The sequence below is a fragment of the Nomascus leucogenys genome, chromosome 15 (genome assembly GCF_006542625.1).
Source record: "Nomascus leucogenys isolate Asia chromosome 15, Asia_NLE_v1, whole genome shotgun sequence".
Lineage (NCBI taxonomy): Eukaryota > Metazoa > Chordata > Mammalia > Primates > Hylobatidae > Nomascus > Nomascus leucogenys.
Genome location: NC_044395.1, coordinates 78,236,058 through 78,261,737, shown reverse-complemented (window position 1 = coordinate 78,261,737; position 25,680 = coordinate 78,236,058). Strand labels below are relative to the sequence as shown.

The window sequence follows — 25,680 nt, the reverse complement described above, 5'->3', positions numbered from 1 at the left end:
CTGGCCTGCAATAGCCTGTAGCTGTTACGGATCTATACTCTAATTCCCAAGCCTGCCCCCAGACTCACAATTACAGGAAGTAAACTGCTAAGGCTGCCCAGCCTCCAAGAAGGGTATACTTTCCAATGCCCATTCAGATTGTGTCTGAAAATTAACGTACAATAAAAACCTCCCAGAAAGTAAAACCAAGGGCCCCTGAGGACATTAGATAAAGGAATTCCTCTCAGAAAGGTGAATCAGGGTTTGCCTGATGGGCAAACCAAGGAATATATTCATGAACTATAGCAGAGAGATTTAATTATTTTTGCCAAGTGGTACTTTCAAATTGCTATGGATCAGTGGCCACTATATTTCTATTTCTCCCCTTTTCTAAAAGGTCAATTTTAGGGATCCTGGGCATAGTGGCTCACACCAGTGATCCCAGTGCTTTGGGAGGCTGAGGTGAGAAGATTGCTTGAGACCAGGAGTTTAAGACCAGCCTGAGCAACACAGCAATACTCCATCTCTACAAAAAAAAATGTTTAGCCAGGCATTCGTGGCATGTGCCTGTAGTCCTAGCTACTAGGGGGACTGAGGTGGAAGGATCACTTGAGCCCAGGAGTTGAAGGCTGCTGTAAGCTATGATTGCACCACTGTACTCTAGACTGGACAACAGAGTAAGACCCTGTCTCTAAAAGATTTAAAAGGTCAGTTTTCCTGCACCTTTGCATTATGCATCTGGTGCTCTCGGGGCAGAAAACTTGTCTTTCAGTTTGTAGGTGGCCAGAACACAAGGAGCCACACCCTAACATGATGGAGGGGACTGTCTCCAGAGAGCATGGTCTTTCATCTAATATGCAATAATGGGTTGGATTTCTGGTGGTTTCTCTTCAGGGAGAGAGGGGTGAGTGTTTTCTATCTCGGAAGAAGGTACACAGAATTTAGGTAGCCAACAAGGCTGGCTGAGGTTAAAATTGAAAGTTGCCTACCAAACATTCCCTCTTCCCTTCTTCCTTTGTAAAAGAATCCAACTTTTAGCTGGTCACATTGCCACATGGACTTCTCAGCCTCCCTAGCAGCTAGGTGTGGCCATCAGTGTGACCCAGTTCTGGTCGAGACATAAGTTCAGGTGCTGCTGGTTCTGGAAAATGGCCTCAGGGAAGCTAACTCAAGCAGAGAAAGTCCAGTTTTCTTGCCTTCCCCACTGCCTCCAGGAGCAAGCTTGAACAGTGAGAGTGAGGTAACCTGAGGATAAAAATCATGCACTGAGGATAGCAGAGCAGAAAGATAGGAACCTGGACACCACCTACTTCCAGACTTCTTTTATGTAAGAAGAAAAACTCCCGTTTAGTTTAAACCACTGTTATCTTTGGTTTTTCTGTTATATGTAACAGAACCTAATCTTACATGATAAAGTATAGAGCAAAATAAAAAAGAATGAAAAATGACCTGAAGTGGTAGCAAAAGTGATTCAGGTGAAGAATTTCTAGCAGTTGAGGTTGCCAAAAATAGAAAAAAGTTACCAGGAAACACAGGGAAATACTATGGCCTTTTCAGAATTGTTAATATCAAAGAGACATTTATTGAAAGAAGGAATGATAAGCACCCATAAAAGAATATCTATGTTTACGAGTAAGTGAGAGCAATCTAATTTAAAAGCAAGAGGCAGAGTTTTCTCACTTAAATAGTTCCTAATAGTTTCACTAAATTATGGCACAAAGCCACTTAATTAAATCATTAAAGGAGAACAAAAAAAAAATAGAAGAGCCATGTGAATGTGAGAGCAGAGAGCAGACAGTGAGTTTGTTTTCTTCCTGGTTCTGATAGACTTCAATCCTTTAATATCTGTGTCCCAAAAAAAGTGTTTTCATTTAAAAAGTATCTCCCTTTATTTCAAATATGCTTTTAAAATATTTATTGAGCAGAGAAAAAGGAAAGGAGCTAAAAAGATGAAATAGATGTTGAGTTAACAGCTTTCTTCCGAGTTCTGGTGGACTTCAGACTTTAAATGTCTGTTGGAAAAAAGAAAAAAGTTCTTATTTTAAAAGTATCTTCCTTTATTCTAAATGTTCCTTCATATACAAATATACTTGTTTTAAAAAATATGCTTAGCTAATCATAGATTACAATTTTTAAAAACATATTCTCTGGTAAGATTAATATAATTAGAAAGAATTACAAATAATGTTGAAATAAATCATTTTACCATAAATATGGTTATCAAATTATACAAATGATACAGCACTTAAAATTTGCTGCTACATAAAACTTTTGGAGGCATTTTCATTTTTCTATAATCTAAATTGCTCTAATACTACAAAAAAATACACAAAAAATAACATATCATCTTAATGATTTGAAATTATATTTGTAATAAATGTGGACTTCAATTGATACAATTAATTTATTTTCCTAAATAAATAATCAAACAAAATTACACACGTGGCTCAAACTTCAATTCTCCAGCTGGCCCTGATGGAGGAATTCCTTGTTGTAATTTTTTTTGTTCCATCTGCTGTATGACCTGGTGAATGGAAAATGAAAGTTAAAAGTATAACTTGATTTTCTGTCATATGTGTGACCTTTGACAAAGCACAACAAAATAAATGAGAATTGTTTTCTAAAACAAAGATATTCAAACTATAAGATTTAGATTTGACCAGGTGCAGTGGCTCACCCCTATAGTCCCAACAATTTCAGAGGCTGAGGTGGGAGGATCACTTAAGGCCAGGAGTTCGAGACCAGCCTCGGCAACACGATGAGACCTGGTCTCTACAAAAAATATTAACATTAGCCAGGAACACTGGCATGCACCTGTAGTCCTAGCTACTGGGGAGGCTGAGGTGGGAGGATCACTTGAGCCCAGGAGTTTGAGGCTGCAGTGAGCTATGATCACAGCACTATACTCCAGCCTGGGAGACAGGCTATCTCAAAATAAAATAAAATGAAATAAAATAAAATTTAGATTAATATTCCACAAAACAGTTTTAAAGTATTAAAATTTAAAATACTATAGTATAGCTATAGCAGTGTACTATAGTACAATGAAATATGTTACAAAAACACAGGCTTTTAACAAAGCACCTAAAATCTTTTTTAATGCCATAATCTTTTGACAAAATGCCACCTGATGATATTCCAGCTTCTGAGCCTCCAGTTGATCATGCTGACGTTGTAGCTCTTCTTTTTGTTTCTGAAGCTCATCTGCCTTCTTCTTAAGTTCACTTTCTTGTAAAGCAATAATATTTTCATATTCTTTTAGTTCTTCCTCTGTGAAGAACTGTTGCTGATCTAATGTCTAAAAGAAAAAAAATGAGGAAAGAATAATCTCAAAACTACAACAATAAAGCTGATTTAGCTTTAAAATTCTATGGTTGGCAAAGTATAAAAGAGTATCTATAGGATTATGCCTTTGGAGGTAAGAAGGAAGGGGAAATAAGTAATATATATTTATGTACTCATTTGAACAAAAGGAAAAACAGGAAGAGAAACTCGGAGATTCTCTTCTGGGATTGACGACTAAAGGCAAAGAGTGAGAACTGGGTAGAAGAGGCAAAGACAATGTGGGAAGAGAAATAAAATTTGTCATTCCCCCGAACCCTCACTGAAACACGAAATTTTAACAGCTATCTGCCCACAGAAAAGCACAAGAAGCAAACATCAGGTGAGCACTCACAGTACCTGGTTTCAACTTCATATCACCTACAAAGACATTGAGAAGGGCAAAAGAGACAGTCTTGAATCACCTATGCCACCTCTCCCCCATCCCCTCTCAGCAGACCTGCAGCACAGAGAGTCTGTGCCCTCTGGGAAGGGAACATAGCGACTGGGGGACTTTACATTGAACTCAGTGCTGCCCTGTCACAGCAGAGAATAAAGCTGTGCTGGGCTCCACCACTGCCCATGCATAGGAGCATTTGAACCAGCCCTAGCCAGAGGAGAATCACCCATCCCAGCAATGGGTACTGAATTTCCTGGCAAGCCTCACCATGCGGGCTGAAGTGCTCTAGGGTCCTAGGTAAACTTGAAAGGCAGTCTAGGAAAGGAGGACTGCAATTCCTAGGCAACTCCTAGTGCTAGGCTAGGCTTAGAGCCAGTGAACTAGGGTAGCAGGTGACCAGGGGAGATACCAGCTGGTGAGGCTAAGGGAATGCTTGTGCTACCCCTCCCCCAATCTCAGGCAGTGCAGCTTGTGGCTATGAAAGTGACTCCTTTCTTGAGGAAAGGAGAGGAAAAAGCAAAGAGGGCTTTGTTTTGCATCTTGGATACCAGCTAAGCCATATAGGATAGGGCACCAGGCAGAGTTGTGAGGCCCTGATTCCAGGCCCTAGCTCCCAGGCGACATTTCTAGACATACCTTGGCCCAAACGGAAAACTGCTGCCTTAAGGGAGCAGTCCTGGCAGGCTTCATCACTTGCTGAGTAAAGAGCCCTTGGGCCCTGAATAACCAGCGGCAAGACTCAGGGAGTATGCTGTGGGTCTTGGACTCTGAGACGTGCTGGCTTCGGGGTGACCCAGCACATTCCCAGCTGTAGTGGCTATGGTGAGAGACCCCTGTTTGAGGAAAGCAGAGGGAAAGTAAAGGCGATTTTGTCTTGCACCCTAGGTACCAGCTCAGCCACAATGGGGTAGAGCAACAAGCAGGCTTTTGGGGTCCCCAAGTCCAGGCCTTGGCGCTTGGACAGCATTTCTGGACTCGCCTTGGGCCAGAGGGGAGCCCACTTCCCTGAAGGGTAAAGGCCTGGCAGCATTTACCGCAAGGTGACAGAAAAGCCCTTGGCTTTCAGTAAATATCAGTAGTGGCTGGCAGAACCCGTGTGGACCAGAGATGGTGGTGGTAATGGCCACAGGGAGAGGGTCCTCTGCCTGTGGAAAGAGGAGTGAAGAGCAGGAAGGCTTCTGTATCATGATTTGAGTGTCAGCTTAGCCACAGTAAAATTGAACATCAGGTAAATTGCTAGTTTTTTACTCCATTCCCTGGCTTCCAGACACCATCTCTGGACACACCCAGGATCTGAGGGAACTCACCGCCATGAAGGAAAGGGCCTTGGGCAAGGCCCAGTGCCATGTTGGCTTCAGGCCTGACCAAGCACAGTTCCATGGTGATGGCCAAAAGGGTACTTGCATCACCACACCTCCAGTTCCAGGTGGCTCAGCATAGAGAGAGAGACCATTTGTTTGGAAGAAAGCAAGGGAAAAGAACAAGAGTCTCTGCCCGGTAATCTAGAGAATTCTTCCGGATCTTATCCAAGACCACCAAGGTGGTACTTTTAAGAGTCTGCAAAAATCACAGAATTACTGGACTTTGGGCCTAAGTCCCGTGGAATACCTGGAAAGCTTTCCAAAGAAGGACATGCACAAACAAGCCCAGAGTGTGAAGATTACAATAAGTATCTAACTCTTCAATGCTCTGATACCAACAAACATCTACATACATCACCACCACCCAGGAAAACATGACCTAACCAAATGAATTAAATAAGGCACCAGGTTCCAATCCTGGAGAACCAGAGATAATATGACCTTTCAGATATAGAATTCAAAATAGCTGTGTTGAGGAAACTCAAAGAAATTCAAGATAACACAGAGAATGAATTCAGAATTCTATCAGATAAATTTAACAAAGAGATCAAAATAATTAGAAAGAATCAAGCAGAAATTCTAGAGTTAAAAAAATGGAACGGACATGCTGAAGAATGCATCAGAGTCTCTTAATAGCAGAACTGATCAAGCAGAAGAAAGAATTACTGAGCTTGCAGACAGGCTATTTGAAAATACAGAGGACACAAAGGAGAGAGAATGAAAAACAATGAAAGCATGCTTACAAGATCTAGAAAACAGCCTCAAAAGGGCAAATACAGAAGTTTTATTGGCCTTAAAGAGGAGGCAGAGAAAGAGATAAGGGTAGAAAGTTTATTCAAAGGAATAATATCAAAAATATTTCAACATTCAAGTGCAAAAAGGTTATAGAACACCAAGCAGATTTAACTCACGTCAGACTACCTCAAGGCATTTAATAATCAAACTACCAAAGGTCAAGTACAAAGAAAGGATCCTAGCCAGGCGTAGTGGCTCACACCTATAATCTCAGCACTATTGGGATGCAGAGGTGGGCAGATCACTTGAGACCAGGATTTCAAGACCAGCCTGGCCAACATGGAAAAACCTCATCTCACCTAAAAATATAAAAATTAGCTAGATGTGGTGGCACACACCTGTAATCCCAGCTGCTTGGGAGCCTAAACCACAAGAATCACTTGAACCTGAGAGGCAGAAGTTGCAGTGAGCCAAGATCATGCCACTGCGCTCCAGCCTGGGTAACAGAGCAAGACTCTGTCTCAGGTGGCAGATTTTTCAGTGGAAATCTTATAGGCCAAGAGAGACTGATATGAAATATTTGCAGTACTGACAGGAAAAAAAATTTTTACCCTAGAATAGTATATTCACTGAAAATATCCTTTAAGCATGAAGGAAAAATAAAGACCTTCTCAGATAAACAAAAACTGAGGGATTGCATCAACACCACACCTGTCCTATAAGAAATGTGAAAGGTAGTTCTTCAATCTGAAAGAAAAGGATGTTAATGAGAACAAAGAAATCATCTGAAGGTACAAAACTCACTGGTAACAGTAAGCACACAGAAAAACACAGAATAGTATAACACTGTAATTGTTGTATATAAACTTCTCTTGACTTAAGTAAAAGACCAAACAAGGAACTGATCAAAAATAACTAAAAATAAATAAAATAATAACTACAACTTTTCAAGACAGGCAATAAAATAAGATATAAAAAGTACAGCCGGGCGCAGTGGCTCATGCCTATAATCCCAGCACTTTGGGAGGCCGAGGCAGGCAGATCACTTGAGGTTGGGAGTTCGAGACCAGCCTGACCAACATGGAGAAACCCTGTCTATTAAAAATACAAAAAATTAGCCAGGCATGGTGGCACATGCCTGTAATCCCAGCTACTCGGGAGGCTGAGGCAGGAGAATCACTTGAACCCAGGAGGCAGAGGTTGCAGTGAGCTGAGATTGCACCATTACACTCCAGCCTGGGCAACAAGAGCAAAACTCCATCTCAAAAAAAAAAACAGTAACAACGAGGCTGGGCACAGAGGCTCACACCTGTAATCCCAGCACTTTGGGAGGCTGAGGCGGGCGGATCACCTTAGGTTGGGAGTTCAGGACCAGCCTGACCAACATGGAGAAATCCTGTCTCTATTGTAAATACAAAATTAGCTGGGCATAGTGGTGCATGACTATAATCCCAGCTATTTGGGAGGCTGAGGCATGAGAATCACTTGAACCCAGGAGGCGGAGGAGGTTGTGGTGAGCCAATGTCTTGCCATTGCACTCCAGCCTGGGCGACAAGAGTGAAACACTGTCTCAAAAAAAAAAAAAAAAAAAGTAACAACAAAAAGTTAAAAAGCAGGGGGATGAAGTTAAAGTGTAAAGTATTTATTTTCTTTTTGCATGTTTGTTTATGCAATCAGTGTTGTCATCAACTTAAAATAATGGGTTATAAAATATTATTTGCAGGCCTCATGGTAACCTCAAATCTAAAAACATACAATTGATACATACACAAAAAAAGCAAGAAATTAGAGCATGCCACCAGAGAAAATTAGCTTCACTAAAAGGAAGACAGGAAGGAAGAAAAAGAAGACAGCAAAACATCCAGAAAAATAACAAAATGGCAGGAGTAAGTCCCTACTTATCAATAATAATAACTTTGAAAGTAAATCAACTAAACTTTTCAATCAAGACATAGAGTGTGTGAATAGATGAAAAAACAAGACCCAATGATCTGTTGCCTAAAAGAAACACACTTCACCTATAAAGATATACAGACTGAAAATAAAGAGATGGAAAAAGATATTCCCTGCCAAAAAGTGAGCAGGAGTAGCAGGAGCAGTACTTACATCAGACAAAACAGAGGTCAAGACAAAAACTAAGAAGAGACAAAAAAAATGATAAATGGGTCCATGCAGCAAGAAGATATAATGACTGTAAACAGATATGCACCCAACACTAGAGCACCCAGATATATTAAGCAAATATTATTAGAGCTAAAGACAAAGATAGGCCTCAATACAATAATAGCTGAAGATTTCAACACCCCACTTTCAGCATTAGACAGATCTCCCAGAGAGAAAATCAATAAAGTAACATTGGACATAATCTACACTATAGATCAAATGGATCTAATAGATATTTAATAAACATTTCATCCAACAGCTATAGAGTACACATTTTTCTCCTTAGCACATGGATCGTTCTCAAAGATAGACAATATAGGCCAGGCATGGTGGCTCATGCCTGTAATCCTAGCACTTTGGAAGGCCAAAGTGGGTGGATCACTTGAAGTCAGGAGTTCAAGACCAGCCTGGCCAATATGGTAAACCCCATCTCTACTAAAAAGATACAAAAATTAACCGGGTGTTGTGGCACACATCTGTAATCCCAGCTACTCAGGAGGCTGAGGCAGGAGAATCGCTTGAACCCAAGAGGCAGAGGTTGCAGTGAGCCAAGATCGCACCACTGCACTCTAGCCTGGGCAACAAAGTGAGGCTCTGTCTCAAAAATAAATAAATAAATAAATAAATAGACAAACAGACAATATGCTAGGTCACAAAACAAGTCTTATAACATTCGGCTGAGCATGGTGGCTCATGCCAGTAATCCCAGCACTTTGGGAAGCCAAGGTGGGCAGATCACTTGAGGTTGGGAGTTCAAGACTAGCCTGGCCAACATGGTGAAACCCCATCTCTACTAAAAATACAAAAGTTAGCTGGGCGTGGTGGCATGTGCCTGTAATTCCAGCTACTTGGGAGGCTGAGGCACAAGAACTGCTTGAACCTGAGAGGCGAAGGTTGCAGCTAGCTGACATAGTGCCACTGCCCTCTAGCCTGGGCAACAGAACAAGACTTTGTCTCAAAAAAAAAAAATTCAAAAAATAGAAATAATATCAAGCATCTTCTCTGACCACAATGGAATAAAACTACAAATCGATAACAAGAGGAATTTTGGAAACTATACAAACACATGGAAATTAAACAATATGCTCCTGAATAACCAGTGGGTCAATGAAAAAATTAAGAAGGAAATTGAAACATTTCTTGAAACAAATGATAATGGACATACAACATACCAAAACCTATGGGATAAAGCAAATGCAGTACTAAGAGGGAAATTTATAACTGTCTATATCAAAAAAAGAAGAAAAATCTCAAAATAAATAACCTAATAGTGCATCTTAACTAGAAAAGCAAGAGCAAACTGAATCCAAAATTAGTAGAAGAAATGAAAAAATAAAGATCAGAGCAGAAAAAAATGAATATGAAATGAAGAAAACAATACAAAAGATCAATGAAACAAAAAGTTGGTTTTTTGAAGTCAAACAAAATTGACAAACCTTCAGCCATACTAAGAGACAAAGAGAGAAAAGCCAAATAAATAAAATCAGAGATGAAAAAGGAGACATTATAACTGATACTGCAGAAATTCAATGGATCCTTAATGGCTACTATGAGCAACTATATGCCAATAAATTGGAAAATCTACAAGAAATGGACAAATTCCTAGACACATACAAACTACCAAGATTGAATTCAGAAGAAATACAAAACCTGAACAGACCAATAACAAGTAATGAGATCAAGGCCATAATAAAAAGTCACCCAGCAAAAAAATGCCCAGGACCCAATGGCTTCACTGCTGTATTCTACCAAACCTTTAAAGAAAAACTAATGCCAATCCTACTCAAACTACTCCAAAAACTAAAGGAGGAAGGAATACTTCCAAACTCATTTGACAAGGCTCGTACTACCCTGATACCAAAACCAGACAAAGTCACATTGAAAAAAGAAAATTACAAGCCAATAGCTCTGGTGGATATTAATGCAAAAATACTCAACAAAATAATAGCAAGCTGAGTTCAACAATACATTAAAAAGATCATACATCATGGCCAACTGGGATTTATCCCTGTGATGCAAGGATGGGTCAATATATACAAATCAATATGATATATCAACAGAATGAAGAACAAAAACCATATGATCATTTCAATTGATGCTGAAAAAGCATTTGAAAAAATTCAACATCCCTTCATGATAAAAACCCTCAAAAAATGGGTATAGAAGGAACATACCTTGATAAATAAAAGGCATATATGACAGACCCACAGTTAACATCATACCAAATGGGAAAAACTGGAAGTCTTTCCTCTTAGATCTGGAACACAACAAGGATGCCCGCTTTCACCACTGTTATTCAATGTAGTACTGGAAGTCCTAGCTAGATCAATAAGACAAGAAAAAGATATAAAGGGCATCCAAACTGGAATGGAAGAAGTCAAACTATCCTTGTTTGCAGATGATATGATCTTATATTTGGGAAAAACCTAAAGACTCCACACACAAAAAAACTATTAGAACCGATAAATTTAGTAAATTTGCAGGATACAAAATCAACATACAAAAATCTGCAGCATTTCTATATGCCAACAATAAGCAATCTGAAAAAGAAATTTAAAAAGTAATCCCATTTACAATAGCTACAAATAAAATTAAATACCTAGGAATTAACTAAAGAAGATCTCTATAATGAAAACTATAAAACACAGATGAAAGAAATTGAAGAGGACATCAAAAAATGGAAAGATATTCCATGTTCAAGGATTGAAATAATCTATGTTGTGAAAATCTCCATACTCCCCAAAGCAATCTACAAATTCAATGCAGTATGTTATCAAAATACCCAATGATATTTTTCACAGAAATAGATAAAACAATCCTAAAATGTATGTGAAACTACAAAAGACCTAGAATAACCAAAGCAAAAAGAACAAAACTGAAGGAATCACATCATTTGACTTCAAATTATCCTACAGAACTATAGTCACCAAAACACAATCGTACTGGCATAAAAACAGACATACAGGCCCATTGGAACAGAATAGAGAACCCAGAAACAAATCCACACACCTACTGTAAACTCGTTTTTGAAAAAAATGTGCCAAGAATATACATTGGGGAAAATACAATCTCTTCAATAAATGGTGCTGGAAAACTGAAATCCATATGCAGAAGAATGAAGCTTGATAACTATATCTTGCCTTATACAAAAATCAAATCAAAATGGATTAAAGACTTAACTCTAAGACCTCAAGCTATCAAACTACTACAAGAAAACATTGAGGAAACTCTCCAGAACATTGACCTGAACAAAAAATTCTTGAGTAATACCCATAAGCACAGACAACCAAAGCAAAAATAGACAAATTAGATCACAACAAGTAAAAAAGCTTCTGCAGAGCAAAGCAAAAAATCAACAAAGTGAAGGGATAACCCACAGAATGAGAGAAAATATTTGCAAACTATGCATCTGACAAGGGATTAATAACTAGAATATATAAGGGGTTCAAACAACTCTATAGGGAATTATTTAATAATCTGACAAAAATGGTCAAAAGACTTGAGTAGACATTTCTCAAAAGAAGACAAAATGGCAAACAGGCATATGAAAAAGTGCTCAACATCACTGATCATCAGAGAAACACAAATCAAAACCACAATGAGATACCATCTCACCCCAGTTAAAATGGCTTTTATCCAAAAGACAGGCAATAACAAATGTTGGCAAGGATGTGGAAAAAAGGGAACCCTCGTACACTGTTGGTAGGAATGTAAATGAATACAACCACTACGGAGAACAGTGTGGAAGTTCCTCAAAAAATTAAAAATAGAGATAACATATGACCCACCAATCTTTATCAATCTTAACCCAAAAGAAAGGAAATTGGTATATCAAAGAGATATCTGTGTTTCCATGTTTGTTGTAGTACTGTTCACAATAGCTAAGATTTGGAAGCAAGCTAAGCATCCATCAACAGATGAATGGATGAAGAAAATGTGGTACTTATACACAATGGAGTATTATTTCAGCCATAAAAAAAGAATGAGATTGTCATTTGCAACACCATGGGTGGAACTGGAGGTCATTATGTTAAGTGAAATAAGCCAGGCACAGAAAGACAAATATCACATGTTCCTACTTATCTGTGGGATCTAAAAATCAAAACAATTGAACTCATGGAGATAGAGAATAGAAGGATGGTTACCACAGGCTAGGAAAGGTGTGGAGTTGGGGAGTGGTGGGGACAGTTAATGGGTACCAAAAAAAAAAAAATAGAATGAATAAAACCCAGTATTTCATAGTACAACAGGGGGACTATAGTCAATAATAATTTAATTGTACATTTGAAAATAACTAAAAGAGTATAATTGGATTGTTTGTAACACAAAGGATAAACGCTTGAGGGGATGGATACCCAATTTTCCATTATGTGATTATTACACATCACATGCCTCTACCAAAATATCTAAGTACCCCGTAAATATATACACATACTATGTACGCACACACAACAAATTTTACTTATTAAAAAAAAATAAAGAAAAAACTTGTCTGAATACACCTTCTGTGTATAGATTCAATTTTTGGAAACATGTTAATGTTTCACATACTCAAGAAAAGAAAATTAAAATCCACAAGACAGGAAAATACTAAAACTTGAATAGAAAACAGAAGTAAATAAATAGTACTTTTATTTTAAATGAATAAGATAACCCACAGAATGGGTAGGAAAAAAATGAACTAACCTAAGTAATTTTTGATCACAGTATTTGTACAATATGCCCTCACATTAAAAATAACAACAACAAAATCTTTTTTTTTTTTTTTTTTTGAGACAGAGTCTTGCTCTGTCATCCAGGCTGGAGTGCTGGGGTGCAATCTCGACTCACTGCAACCTCCGTCTCCCAGGTTCAAGTGATTCTCCTGCCTCGGCCTCCCGAGTGCACCACCACTGCTGGCTAATTTTTGTATTTTTAATAGAGACAGGGTTTCATCATGTTGGCCAGGTCTGATATCAGATGATCTGCCCACCTCGGCCTCCCAAAGTGCTGAGATTACAGGCATGAGCTACTGCGCTGGCCCCAACAACAACAACATCTAAACAAAATTTAAACTCTTATTTTACAGAGGCATGGATTAGTATTCTGAAACTTCTTGTATATTCTAGGAATGAGTGAATAAATGAAATATTTTTAAGAAAAAGGGAGTTAGGTTTTGCATGAAATATGGCAAAAGATAGAATGCTAAGTTGAAATCAAAGTTGTGGCACATATGTTCATTGCAGCACTATTCACAACAGCAAAGACATAGAATCAAACTAAATGCCCAACCTAAGTGAGTAGATAAAGAAATGTGGTACATATACACCATGGAATACTATGCAGCCATAAAAAAGAATGAGATCACGTCCCCTGCAGGAACATGGATGAAGCTGGAGGCCAGTATCTTTAGCAAACTAATGCAGACATAGAAAACCAAATACTGCATGTTCTCACTTATAAGTGGGAGCTAAATGATGAGAACACACGGACACATAGCGAGGAACAACACACACTGGGGCCTATGGGAGGGTAGAGGGCAGGAGGAGGAGGAGGATCAGGAAAAATAACTAATGGGTATGAGGGCTTAATACCTGGGTAATAAAATAATCTGTAAAACAAAACCCCATGACACAAGTTTATATATATAAACTATATAATAAACCTGCACATGTACCCCTGAACTTTAAAAAATTAAAATGAAAAAAAAGAAATCAAGAGTTGTTGGATTGCAACTGGAGATATCAGTGTAAATTCATGAGTTTTAATATATGTTGATAGATATGTAGAAATGAATATTAATGTGTATAGGTGTGTATATGTATGTATGTGTGCATGTATGTGTATACATATGTACATATACACATCTATATTATATACATATTCTTTTAATTCCCCAGCCCTGTCATCTGACAAGACCTTGGAAGCAATGACACTACAGTAGCAAGGGGAACATCCAGGGCCCAGATCTTGGTCTGTAGGGCTCCTCAGAAAAATGGGTCATTCTGGGTTGGGTCAGGGAAAGGATAATATAAGCCTTGAACATCCTCATATACTAAAAGTAAGGAAGTCCCCAAAGAATGATGCAGACATGTCAGAAGGGCACAAAAGCCAGTCTGAAGAAACTCTCACTGGCCAAGTCTGGGACAATTTGAGTATGGAAATAATGATGGTGAAGAATAGGGCTTATTGAATAAAAGAAGCCACGAGTCTACACTGATATAGGTAGAAGGTCGAAGGGAAGGAATAGTTTTTCATTATGGTAGAAAGCCAACTAACAAATGTAGAAGGGATGATCAGGTTAGAAAATCTCCATTTGTCAACCATCACAGTAATAATTCTAGCTAGAATCATCAATGGACATCAATAATAATACATTCACATATTCTCAAAGTATTTAAAAAAAATTTTTTTTTATTTTGAGACAGGGTCTCGTTACATTGCCCAGACTGGTCTCAAACTCCTGGGCTCAAGTGGTCCTCCTGCCTCCTAAGTAGCTGGGCCTACAGATGGGCACCACCATGCCCAGCTCTGATATGTTTAAAGAATGCACATGTTTTTAATGGTGGAAATATAAATTGGTGTGAGTCTTTTGAAAAGCAATTTTGCAAAAGAATTCGCCCTTGTCTCTCCCTCTACTTATTTCAGTGTAGACTCGTGGCTTCCTGTTTTATTCAATAAGCTCTAATCCTTATCATCATTATTTCCACGTTCAAATTGTCCCAGATTTGGCCAGTGAGAGTTTCTTCAAACTGGCTTTTGTGTCTTTGTGACATATCTGTATCATTCTTTAGGGACTTCCTTACTTTCAGTGTATCAGGATGTTCAAGCCTTAAAAACAGCCTTAAAAATATTCCCTGGGTCCTGGTAATGCTACATTGAGAATCTACCCTATAAAACAACCCTAATCACATAAAAAGCTGTATATAAAAATGTATTTGTAGCAGCATTTTCTTTTTAAAATAGCAGTAAAAAATGAAATAATCTAAATGTCAAACCCTTAAAAAATGTTTATATACCTCCATAGCTTTTAAAATAAGGCTTACAAATATTATGTGAAAATACTTTTGATATGATGTTGAATGAATTTTTTTTTTTAAGCTGACTTCTGTCTGGGCACGGTGACTCACATATGTAATCCCAGTACTTTGGGAGGCCAAGGCAGGCAGATTGCTTGAGCTCAGGAGTTCAAGACCAGTCTGGGCAACATGACGAGACTCTGCCTCTACTAAAAATACAAAAAAAAGATCCAGGCATGGTGGTGCATGCCTGTGGTCTCAGCTACTCAGGAGGCTGAGGTGGGAGGATCACTTGAGCCCAGGCAGGTTGAGGGGGATGGGGGCAGAGGTTGCAGTGAGCCGAGATCACATCACTGTACTCCAGCCTGGGTAACAGAGCGAGACCCTGTCTTTATTTTTCCTAAAATTATTAAAAAAAAAAAAAAAAAAAAGCTGACTTCTTTCCAGGCACAGTGGCTCACACATTTTGGGAGGCTGAGGCAGGAGGATTCCTTGAGCCCAGGAGTTTGGGACCAGCCTGGGCAATATAGTAAGACCCGGTCTGTATTTATAAAATAAAAAAACAAAAACTGACTTCTGATTCTCTCACTATGGTGGGCTACACAAGATACTTTTTAAAATGCGAAAGGTAAAATAATAACTTTACATCAAAAAATCTGGTAGACACCACCTTAACAAAATGATCAAAGCTACCATTACCAGTTATGGGGATCGTCAACATATGCCTTCTAATAGGACACACTGAGCATCTCTTCTGTGATATTCAAGGGACACTGTATAACATAATAGTCTGTCCTCTTGATTGTTTCAGATTGAAGGAGACTAGAAAGACATTACAACTGAATTCAAGGTATCATCTTGGATTTTCTCTTGTTATAAAGGATATTCTTGGGAAAATTGACAAAATCTCACTAAGTCTAGAGATTGGAGAAGAGTACCATGTGTGTAGTATTGATAATTTTACTATGATTACATAAGTAAATCCTTGTTTGCAAGAAATATACACTCAAGTATTTTAGATTAAAGTGGTATGATGTGTAATTTACTGTTAAGCAATTTAAAACTTTACATATATGTACACCTACACATGTTTATATATATACATACATATACATACGTATATACATTACAACATAATTATATGTTATACATACACACATAGAGATTAAAAATAGAGAGGAGGGAAAAAGAGAGAAAGAAAAGGCAAATGTAGTTAAATCTGGTTGAAATGTATTCAGGGATTTCCTGTCTATTCCTGCAACTCTTGTAAATCTGAAATTATGTCAAAATTTTAAAAGTACATAATTATCTATTGATCTTCTAGTCTACCAGATGCACTAAAGGGAATGTAGATTCAAATAATCTTAGCATTCTCCTTCTTCACCAAAGTCAAGAAACATTTCAAATGTTAGACAAAAACCCAATACAAAAAGAGGCTGACTTTTCTGATGTCAAACTAAAGGGGCCAACTATCCCAATTTGCCCAGAAATGTCTGGCTTTAGCAATGAAAAGTTCCACATCCTTGGAAATTCCTTAGTCTTGGGTAAACTAGAATAGCTGTTCACCCTTTCTCAAACTATTTTCTGGACAATTAAAATTTTAATTTAAATAGTAATATTTTCAGTTTTTATGTAGAAAAAGACTTATGTTCGTTCTTCCATCCATTTTGGTTGGTGCCTCTCAACTATTCTTTTCAAGTTGTCTATGCATTCATTTATACACAGTTGACTGTGTTACAAGTTGATATACTTTCCTGGATTAGTTTGCCAAGATATACTGAGAAATTTAAAACATTGTTCATAAATCTTAAGAATAGTTCTATTCCTGGGAGTTAATCCCAGGGAAATCATTATAGATTGCCCAAAAATGTGTGAAGAAACAGATAGTCATCATAGTGTCATTACAGTAAAATACTGGAATTTACCCAAAATGTCTAAATCTGGAGAAATGGATATATAAATTATGCTACAGCCATATAACTGCATGTTAGGTAGTCATTTTAAAAATCATGTTTTTGAAGAATGATATTAAAAGATGTTTGTGAAATAGTGTTCAATTTTTAAAAAGTATTTCATCAACATACAAAGTCATTTATACAGTATGAAGCCATTTTAAAAAATACATAAATATGACTGGCCTGGCACGGTGGCTCATGCCTGTAATCCCAGCACTTTGGGAGGCCGAGGTGGGTGAATCACAAAGTCAGGAGTTCAAGACCAGCCTGGCCAAGATGGTGAAACCCCATCTCTACTAAAAATACAAAAATTAGCTGGGCGTGGTGGTGGGCACCTGTAATCCCAGCTACGCAGGAGGCTGAGGCAGAGAATTGCTTAAATCTGGGAGGCGGAGGTTGCAGTGAGCCGAGGTCACGCCACTGCACTCCAGCCCGGGCAACAGAGCAAGACTCCGTCTCAAAAAACAAAAAAACAAAAAACAAAAAACAAACAAACAACAAAAAAACACATAAATATGAATATATGTATATGTGTGAATTTAAAATGAGACAATACATTGTTTACATACTGTATGCTATATGTGCATATACTATATATACAAACTGCATCTATTCCAAATTAACATAATACGATGTATAACTCAACAATCTACCTCTGAGTAGCAAAATTATAGGTGAATTCTAATTTATTCTTTCAATATATCTATATTTCTAATTTTCAATAGCGAATCGTATTTTATACTTTGAAAAAAAGTATAATTTTTAAAAGACTTCTAATTTTATGCAGTATGATTATAAACAAGAAATAAATTGCTACAAGCTTTCCAAGAAATCAAGTTCATTATTTTATAGTGACATTTATATAAAAATCCCAAGATAGTAAGACTATACATGCAAACATAATGGGGAATAAAAGTTAAAAGTAGAATAGACTGATTTAGAATTTGTTGAACCATACATCTCATTTAGAGTAGGTTCTATTACCTCCCAGCTATCTGGCTCCAAGAATTCTTTTTTTTCTGTAGCTTTCAAAAACTCCTCCAGAGTCACCAATCTGTCTTTGTTAGTATCAACCTGATTAAAAGAAAATGTATACATAATATAAAGTAAATCTTTCTCATATTATTTAGACACTATCAACTGTCTTGTAATAGATGCCACTACATAAACATACAGCAATTAGGACTCACCTAACTTCCGCAGAAACTGGAGGAAAAAAATAAAAAACAGAGCACTCAACATTATACTAGAATTACAAAATAAATATCTTTCTCTTCTATATAATTCAAATTAGAAAATATGAGATATCTATATACCTAATGCCCACAAAACCATTAAGTTTCAGTCAGCTGATCTGAGTGGTTAGGTGACTGGTATTGTCCTCCTCCTTTACCATAATATGTATAATCCCTCTTGAAGCCAAGTTCTTGGGTAAGAAAAAGAACCATTCCCGAAAGAGGACAGTTTTGGCCAAGAGTAAAGGAGGTTAAATTAAAATGCTCTCAACATTTTTTCTTAAAAAAACACAATTACCAAAATCAAAACTAAAGCTTACAAACTCTCCAAACCCTCTTGTATAGCTGTTATAGCCTGTGGCAAATTTCGTTACAAAGGTGTACTCTATAATGGTCAAAGAAATTCACTTGATAGTTAGGATGTCAGCAGTCAACAGAGATCCCAATTTAGCATTTACAGCTCAAAAATTCAGATGAAAGTTACTGAAGCAAAATAGTGAGATTCAGTTACCCTGCATATGATGCCTATATCAGAGTTTTTGGCTTAGAGGGAGGAGAGGCAGAGCAAGAACTGCAGAGAAAGGCAAATATTTAAATGAGGGTAGTCATTAGATGGACCATGGACATTTGAGCACAGACTCGGTGGAAGTAAAACCTTGTGATGATCTAGAAAAGGGGTATTCCAGAAAAAAGAAATATTAAGTCCAAATGCCCTAAAATGGGAACAAGCTTGATGAGAGGTAAACATCAGAGGGCCAGAGGAGAGAGTCACAGAGAGCAAGGCAAGGATGAAGTCACGAATCTTTTGGAAATAGGAGGGATTTGGGATCATATTATAAGGGAAATTGCAAGCCACTGAAGTATTTCTGTGCAAGAGAGCAGATGACCTGATTTATGCTTTTAAGAGTTTACTCTGCCTACTTATGAAGAAGTGTCTGCAGTAGGGTAAGGAATAGAAGCAGAGATGCCAGTTAGGAGACTTGCTTGGACTTGATTGGTATTAAATAGTAGTGGAAGTAGGGGGAAGTGGTCAAATTCTGGATCTGTTTAAAAGATAGATCAAATAGAACTTATAGAGGAAATGCAGGATGTGAGGAAAGATGTTAAGGATGACAGCCTGAGCAACTAGATGAATTATGATTCATTTGTTGAAATGAAAAAGGCTGAGGAAGGAACAGATCTGGGTTTGAAGAAGATGTGAGTTAAACACAAGGAAAACTGTCAAGTAGATACAACCCTAGAACTCAGAGAAAGGAGACAGCTGAAGATAAAAATGTTGAACTCACCAGCATACATGCAGATATAGAACATATATAGAGACATGGGGCTCCACGCTATCACTTAAGGAGAGAACGAGGCTAGAAAGGAGAACACGGCCAAGGGATGGGCCCAGGGCAATGCAATATGTAGAACTTGGAAAGAGGAGGAAGAGCCAGCAAAGAAGAGAGAGTGAGGTATGAGGAAACTGAGGAGGGGTGGTTTCCTAAAAGCCAAGTGAAGAAAGCATTTCAAGAAAGAGGGAGGCATCAACTGTATTAGCACAGATTAAGGAGAAAAGGAAAGGTGAAGAATTAACAGGAAGAGGAAGAATAGACAACTCTTTGAAGAGAAACAGAGAAATGAGGCAGTAACCAGAGGTGGTTTTTTGTTTTTGTTTTTCAGTACTGAAAAAAGGGTTTGCTTTGGTTTGGTTTTGAGATGGAGTCTTGCTGTGTCACCCAGGCTGGAGTACAGTGATGTAATCTTGGCTCACCGCAAACTCTGCCTCACGGGTTCAAGCGATTCTCATGCCTCAGCCTCCTGAGTAGCTGGGATTGTAGGTATGCACTACCACACCCAGCTAATCTTTGTATATTTAGTAGACACGGGGTTTCACCATGTTTGCCAGGCTGGTCTCGAACTTCTGACCTCAAGTGATCCACCTGCCACGGCCTCCCAAAGTGCTGGGATTATAGGCATGAGCTATTGTTCCCAGGCCCCCCAAAAATGTTTTATACCTGATATGCAGTAGCATCTTTATCTTTTAGAATATTTTAAAGTAGTTACAAATTATTTTATTCATACTAAAGGCATCTAGTATAATAATCTGGATCAAAAATGCAAACTTCAGCCCGGACAACATAGCAAGACCTTGTGTCTCCAAAAATTAAAAAGTTAGCTGGCAGCCTGGGCAACGTGGCAAAGACATGCTGTCTCTTAAAAAAAAAAAAAAAAAAATTTGGCCTGGTGCGGTGGCTCATGCCTGTAAACCCAGCCAGCACTCTGGGAGGCCGAGGTGGGTGGATCACTTGAGGTCAGGAGTTTAAGACCAGCCTGGCAAACATGGTGAAACCCCATCTCTACTAAAAATACAAAAATCAGCCAGGCATGGTAGTGCATGCCTGTAATCCCAGCTACTCAGGAGGCTGAGGCAAGATAATCATTTGAACCCGGGAGGCGGAGGTTGCAGTGAGCCAAGATTGCACCACTGCACTCCAGTCTGGGTGACAGAGTGAGACTGTGTCTCAAAAACAAACAGAAAAGGCCAGTGGCTCATGCCTGTAATCCCACCTATAATCCCAGCACTTTGGGAGGCCAAGGCGGATGGATCACCTGAGGTCAGGAGTTCAAGACCAGCCTGGCCAACATGCTGAAACCCTGTCTCTACTAAAAATAAAAAATTAGCTAGGTGTGGTGGTGGGTGCCTGTAATCCCTGCCACTCAGGAGGCTGAGACAGGAGAATCACTCGAACCTGGGAGGCGGAGGTTGCAGTGAGCCGAGATTGTGCCACTGCACTCCAACGTGGGTGACAGAGTGAGACTCCATCTCAAAAAAAAAAAAATTAGCTAGGCATGGTGGCTCCAGCTTGTGGTCCCTCCTCAGTCTCAGGAGGCTGAGACCGAAGGATTGCTTGGGCCCAGGAGGTTGAGGCTGCAGTGAGCTATGATTGCACCACTGCACTCTAACCTGGGCAACAGAGTAAGACCCTGTCACAAAAAAACAAAACAACAAAAAAACGCAAACTCCATTTAAATATAAATTCTGTATATTTTCCATCTTAAAGTAAGATATATTGCAAGAATAATACATAGAAATAACGTATTATCTTAAACTTTTAAAACATACCTCATTCATTACATGTTCCCTCATTCTAAGCCTTTCTTCTTCCATTTCTACCATATCGTCCTCTTCATTTTTAGGGTCATATACTTTCTCCAACTAAAAAGAAAAATTTTAAATGAACATGAAAGGAAAGAAAGTAACAAGAAAAAAAGAGACAACAAGAACACTGAATACTTAATAAATTCCTTTACCTCTTTAGTAAATAGGGCTTCTAATTCTTGTTCATCCAGGAATCCATCACTATTAACATCTAAAGTTTAAAAGTTACAAATGCAAAAATAGATTTTAATACCTTAGAAAATAATTAATATACAATGATTTATAAAGGGTTTACAAAAGTAGTACTGATGTGAAGCATCAATAGACTGCAGAAAAGCATTTATTCTTTTTCATGAAGCTTTAGATCAGCTGAACTGATAAATATGCTATATTTATTTGTAATTCATAATCATTTGTGAGGAAAGCATATCTTGACCATTTTTTTCCAAAAATATAAAGTAAAGCAATATTCTATAAGTGTAGAAGTAAAATGTAATATTATAGCATAAAGCCTATTAGACATAACCTAGCTAGTCACAGTTATTAACAGTCTCTGTTAGTTTTCACTTAACAGAGAACTTTGCAGTAATTCATATGACTCAACAGTAAAAGCCAGTATAAAGACAGAGTTACTGATCTAAAACATTTTATACTGCAGGTGAGCAATAAAGACTATCATATTACCCTAGAAAAACTCTAACCATTTACTCTCACTAGAACTCAATAGCAGACCTTTGCAGAAATTAATTAGGAGGAAAGCAAATATTTTTTCAAACAGCAGATATAAATATTAATATTTGTATCAAATCGTTACCATGTAATTTGAAAAATGTCTTGGGGTCAAAGTCATTAGGATCCAATCCATCAGTCTCTTCCCATACCTCTTTTAGTTGATCTTTGCTTCCCTGTGAACCAATTAAAAAAAATTGCTCAAAACAAAATATAATCTATCTGTACAGACTCAAAATATAAATTTGAGGAACTTGGCAGAAGAATCAAGATTTAAGTACTAATAACACAATAAAAATCTGCTGATACAAAGAAGTATCTTTATCTAAAAATGGTTTCATAAAGTCACAGTCCTTACTGGGTGATTAACTTTAGGATGATTTTCATGCTTTTTCTTCATTTCTTCAAATTTAGACTCTTCTTCTTTTCTCTTTTCTTCATTCAATGTTTTTAAATATTCTCTCCTTTCATGTTCCTTCATCATTTCATATTTTTTAAATTCTTCATGTCGAGTCTTGTCATAGTGTTCCAGATCACTTGTTGCCTGAAATACAATAATGCATTTAAGTTAAATAAAAACATTCATTTGAAAAATGTAAATAAAGCCATTCTTGAATATAGCATACTCTTGAACAGAAGTGGTACAGGAGGGCAAAAACATACTGGACTCCTCTTTTTAAATTCTACCATTTAATTTTAGTCAAGTTTTTTCTTTTTTTTTTTTGAGGCGGAGTTTCACCCATCACCCAGGCTGGAGTGCAGTGGCACGATTTCGGCTCACTGCCACCTCCGCCTCTTGGTTCAAGCAATTATCTCACCTCAGCCTCCTGAGGCCTCTCGAGCAGCTGGGATTACAGGCGCTCACCACCACTGCTGGCTAATATTTGTATTTTAAGTAGAGACAGGGTTTCACCATGTTGGCCAGGCTGGTCTTGAACCGCTGACCTTGGGTGATCCACCCACCTCGGCCTCCCAAAGTGCTGGGATTACAGGCATGAGCCACCATGCCCAGCAATTTTAGTCATTATTATTACTAGAGAGTATTCAAAGAAACTAAAAGTTCAAAGCTAGCCCCAACTTTAGGAAACTCCTCATAAGCAAGCAATATATAAGTTGATTTCAAAAAAAAAAAAAGAAGAAGAAAGGAACTATATCAAATCTAGACAGTACAGAAAACTAAAATGGCTTCTAACCATTTAACTAATCTAATACCTGCCAGGCTAGAACTAATTCCATTCACAAATAATGTGAGAGGTCCACAAACTCTTATCTAAAATCCCTGAGGCCAGATGTGCTTCAGAATTTTCTACCTTAAAGAAAGGGAATATGGTACATATGCCATATTATGGAATATCCCTGTAGCATCTGTAATCAAACAGACTAGTATTTCTTAAGCAAAATCTATAAATATTCACACTAAGTAGGTTAAATAAAAACTGTAAATTGTTTTACTATAATTGGTTCATTCAGGCCAGGTTTCAGTTTTTACAGCTTTTGGATTTAGGAATTGTGGATAAGGGATTTTAGACCTGTATGTACATATTAATATTTGTATTAATAAGGGTTAAGCTACCTTCCTTTAAAGATCTTCTACAGAATATATAAAAGTTATATTTCCGTTTCATTGGGTTTACTTGTCAAATTACAAAACCTCAAAGGCACAATAAAGACAAAACTTTTTGGAATTATTCTCACCGCTTTGATTAGCATATCTAAATCTGTGGATTCAAACTTGTCAGGATTCAGGTGATTTAGGTGATCAAATTGTTTTAGAAGAGCTTGGTGGTCCATGCCTATATCTGAAAGAAAATGAGAAAACTGTAAATGATCAATTTCTAGAAGCTAGAAACATTATAATAATTATACATAAGAAAAAGATTTCATATTTATTCCTATAGGATTTTATAAGGAAATCCAAAGTTTTAGAATAAAGGCTTATATTTACTTTATGAATACTGCATATGTTATTCTAGTTAAAGGTAGTGTCCTTGAACCTAGAGTGGAATGCAGTTTAACATGTGTATTTTTAAAAATTCTCTCTCATTTTTCTTTGAGACATGGTCTTGCTCTGTCACCCAAACTGGAGAGCAGTGGTGCAATCATGGATCACTGCATCCTTGACCTCCTGGGCTCAAGCAATCCTCCCATCTCAGCTTCCTAAGCAGCTAGGACAACAGGTGTGCACCACTATGCCTGGCTAATTTCTTTTTTTTTTTTAATTTTTGGTAGAGACAGGGTCTCACTATATTGCCCAGGTTGGTCTTAAATTTCTGGCCTCAAGTGATCCTCCCACCTCAGCCTCTCAAAGTGCTGGGATTACAGGCATGAGCCACCATGCCTGGCCTTATGCATATTTTAACGCTATATCTAAAACGACTAGTTGACTATCAGCACAATAACAAACTCTTTTTAATTATCTTAAAACGATTAAATATCCTGCTTTTAATTAAACTCTAATATAGTATCCTTATCAAAGGTTTAAGTAGAATTTCTAAAAATAATTGCTCTAAAGCTTACATGAAAGAATTCCTTGTATATTGCTCCAATGGATCACTTATGAAACAATAAAAATCTAATTTAGGTAAATTCCTTTTAATTATGATGTATTTTTAAGGAAATATCAATTTTTTTAACTTTTAAAAAACAAGTTACAATTTACTATAGTGAAATGGGTGAAGTGATGCTGGATTGTTTCAGTTGTATTACATAGTGGACACAAGTAATGGATACACAGTTGGATATACATAAAAGACAGCTCACCAGAAACAACCAAATATGAGCCCTTACAGAATTGAGCAAAATGGGTACATTGTTGAAGTTGTTGGAAATCAGCTCTCACTTAGAAAGAAGGAATATACAAATATGGAATGGTGAAAGGTAAGAAAGAAATTGCTAGAGATGAATGGGAATTAGCACTATCTGTGTGAACTCAGCATTTCTAAAATATGTACATTTAACATGTATATGCACGTTTCACATGTATATGAATATGTATGTGTGTATATATGTGTCTATGTGTATAGACATGCATATTTCCTAGCTCCATGCAATTAAGGTGCCCAGAAAATACACTCCAGTAGCAAGGAGCGTACCTAGTGCCAGCTCTTGATCTAAAATATACTTGCCCCTTAAGAAAAACCAGTCCTCCTCAGAGAAATGGCTCATTCCAGAGCTGGGGCAAGGTAGATACAAGTTGATCCTGGAACATATTGTTATGCCAGAAAGTGAAGAACTGCTAAATCTGGTTCAACCAAGTTTTCACTGAATTCTAAGTATGGCACTGTACTAGCAGTTCTATTTATGAAAAAAATACTTGTTTTAAGACTTACCCCTAAAAAAAATATGACCAGACAGTGAAATATATAAAAAGACCCTTAACCTCACTCAAAATAAGAGAAATACATATTAAAACTGTACTGCTATACTATCTAACAGAATGGAAAACTCCTAAAGTTTGATGACACATGCCATTAGTAAGGCTGTGAGGAATTATTGCTGGCAGGTATGTGCATTGATACAACCTCTCTGGAGGCAAATGTGGCAATATCTATCAAAATTACAAATGTGTATATATATACACACATATATTATATATATACATATATATTTTATATATACACATATATTATATATACATATATATTTTATATATACACATATAT

At 37.5% G+C, this 25,680-nt stretch overlaps 1 protein-coding gene across 9 annotated transcripts in view; it reads right to left on the bottom strand.

Annotated features, from left to right (window-relative positions):
* Positions 1-1,852: 1,852 nt before the first annotated feature.
* The window catches only part of NUCB2 (nucleobindin 2), a 126,198-nt gene continuing 102,370 nt past the window's right edge, over positions 1,853-25,680 (bottom strand). For 3 of the 9 annotated variants that reach the window (XM_030828646.1, XM_030828641.1, XM_030828645.1), the window contains 9 exons: positions 23,714-23,817; positions 22,377-22,562; positions 22,104-22,194; positions 21,442-21,500; positions 21,254-21,346; positions 17,897-17,986; positions 3,107-3,277; positions 2,422-2,503; positions 1,853-1,991 (listed from right to left, as the gene is read on the bottom strand). In XM_030828646.1, the coding sequence (XP_030684506.1) occupies positions 1,984-1,991; positions 2,422-2,503; positions 3,107-3,277; positions 17,897-17,986; positions 21,254-21,346; positions 21,442-21,500; positions 22,104-22,194; positions 22,377-22,562; positions 23,714-23,817 (884 nt within the window). In that variant the 3' untranslated portion in view covers positions 1,853-1,983. The remainder of the gene's footprint in view (positions 1,992-2,421; positions 2,504-3,106; positions 3,278-17,896; positions 17,987-21,253; positions 21,347-21,441; positions 21,501-22,103; positions 22,195-22,376; positions 22,563-23,713; positions 23,818-25,680) is intronic. The other 6 variants (XM_030828643.1, XM_030828644.1, XM_030828642.1 and 3 more) reach the window with 2 other exon arrangements.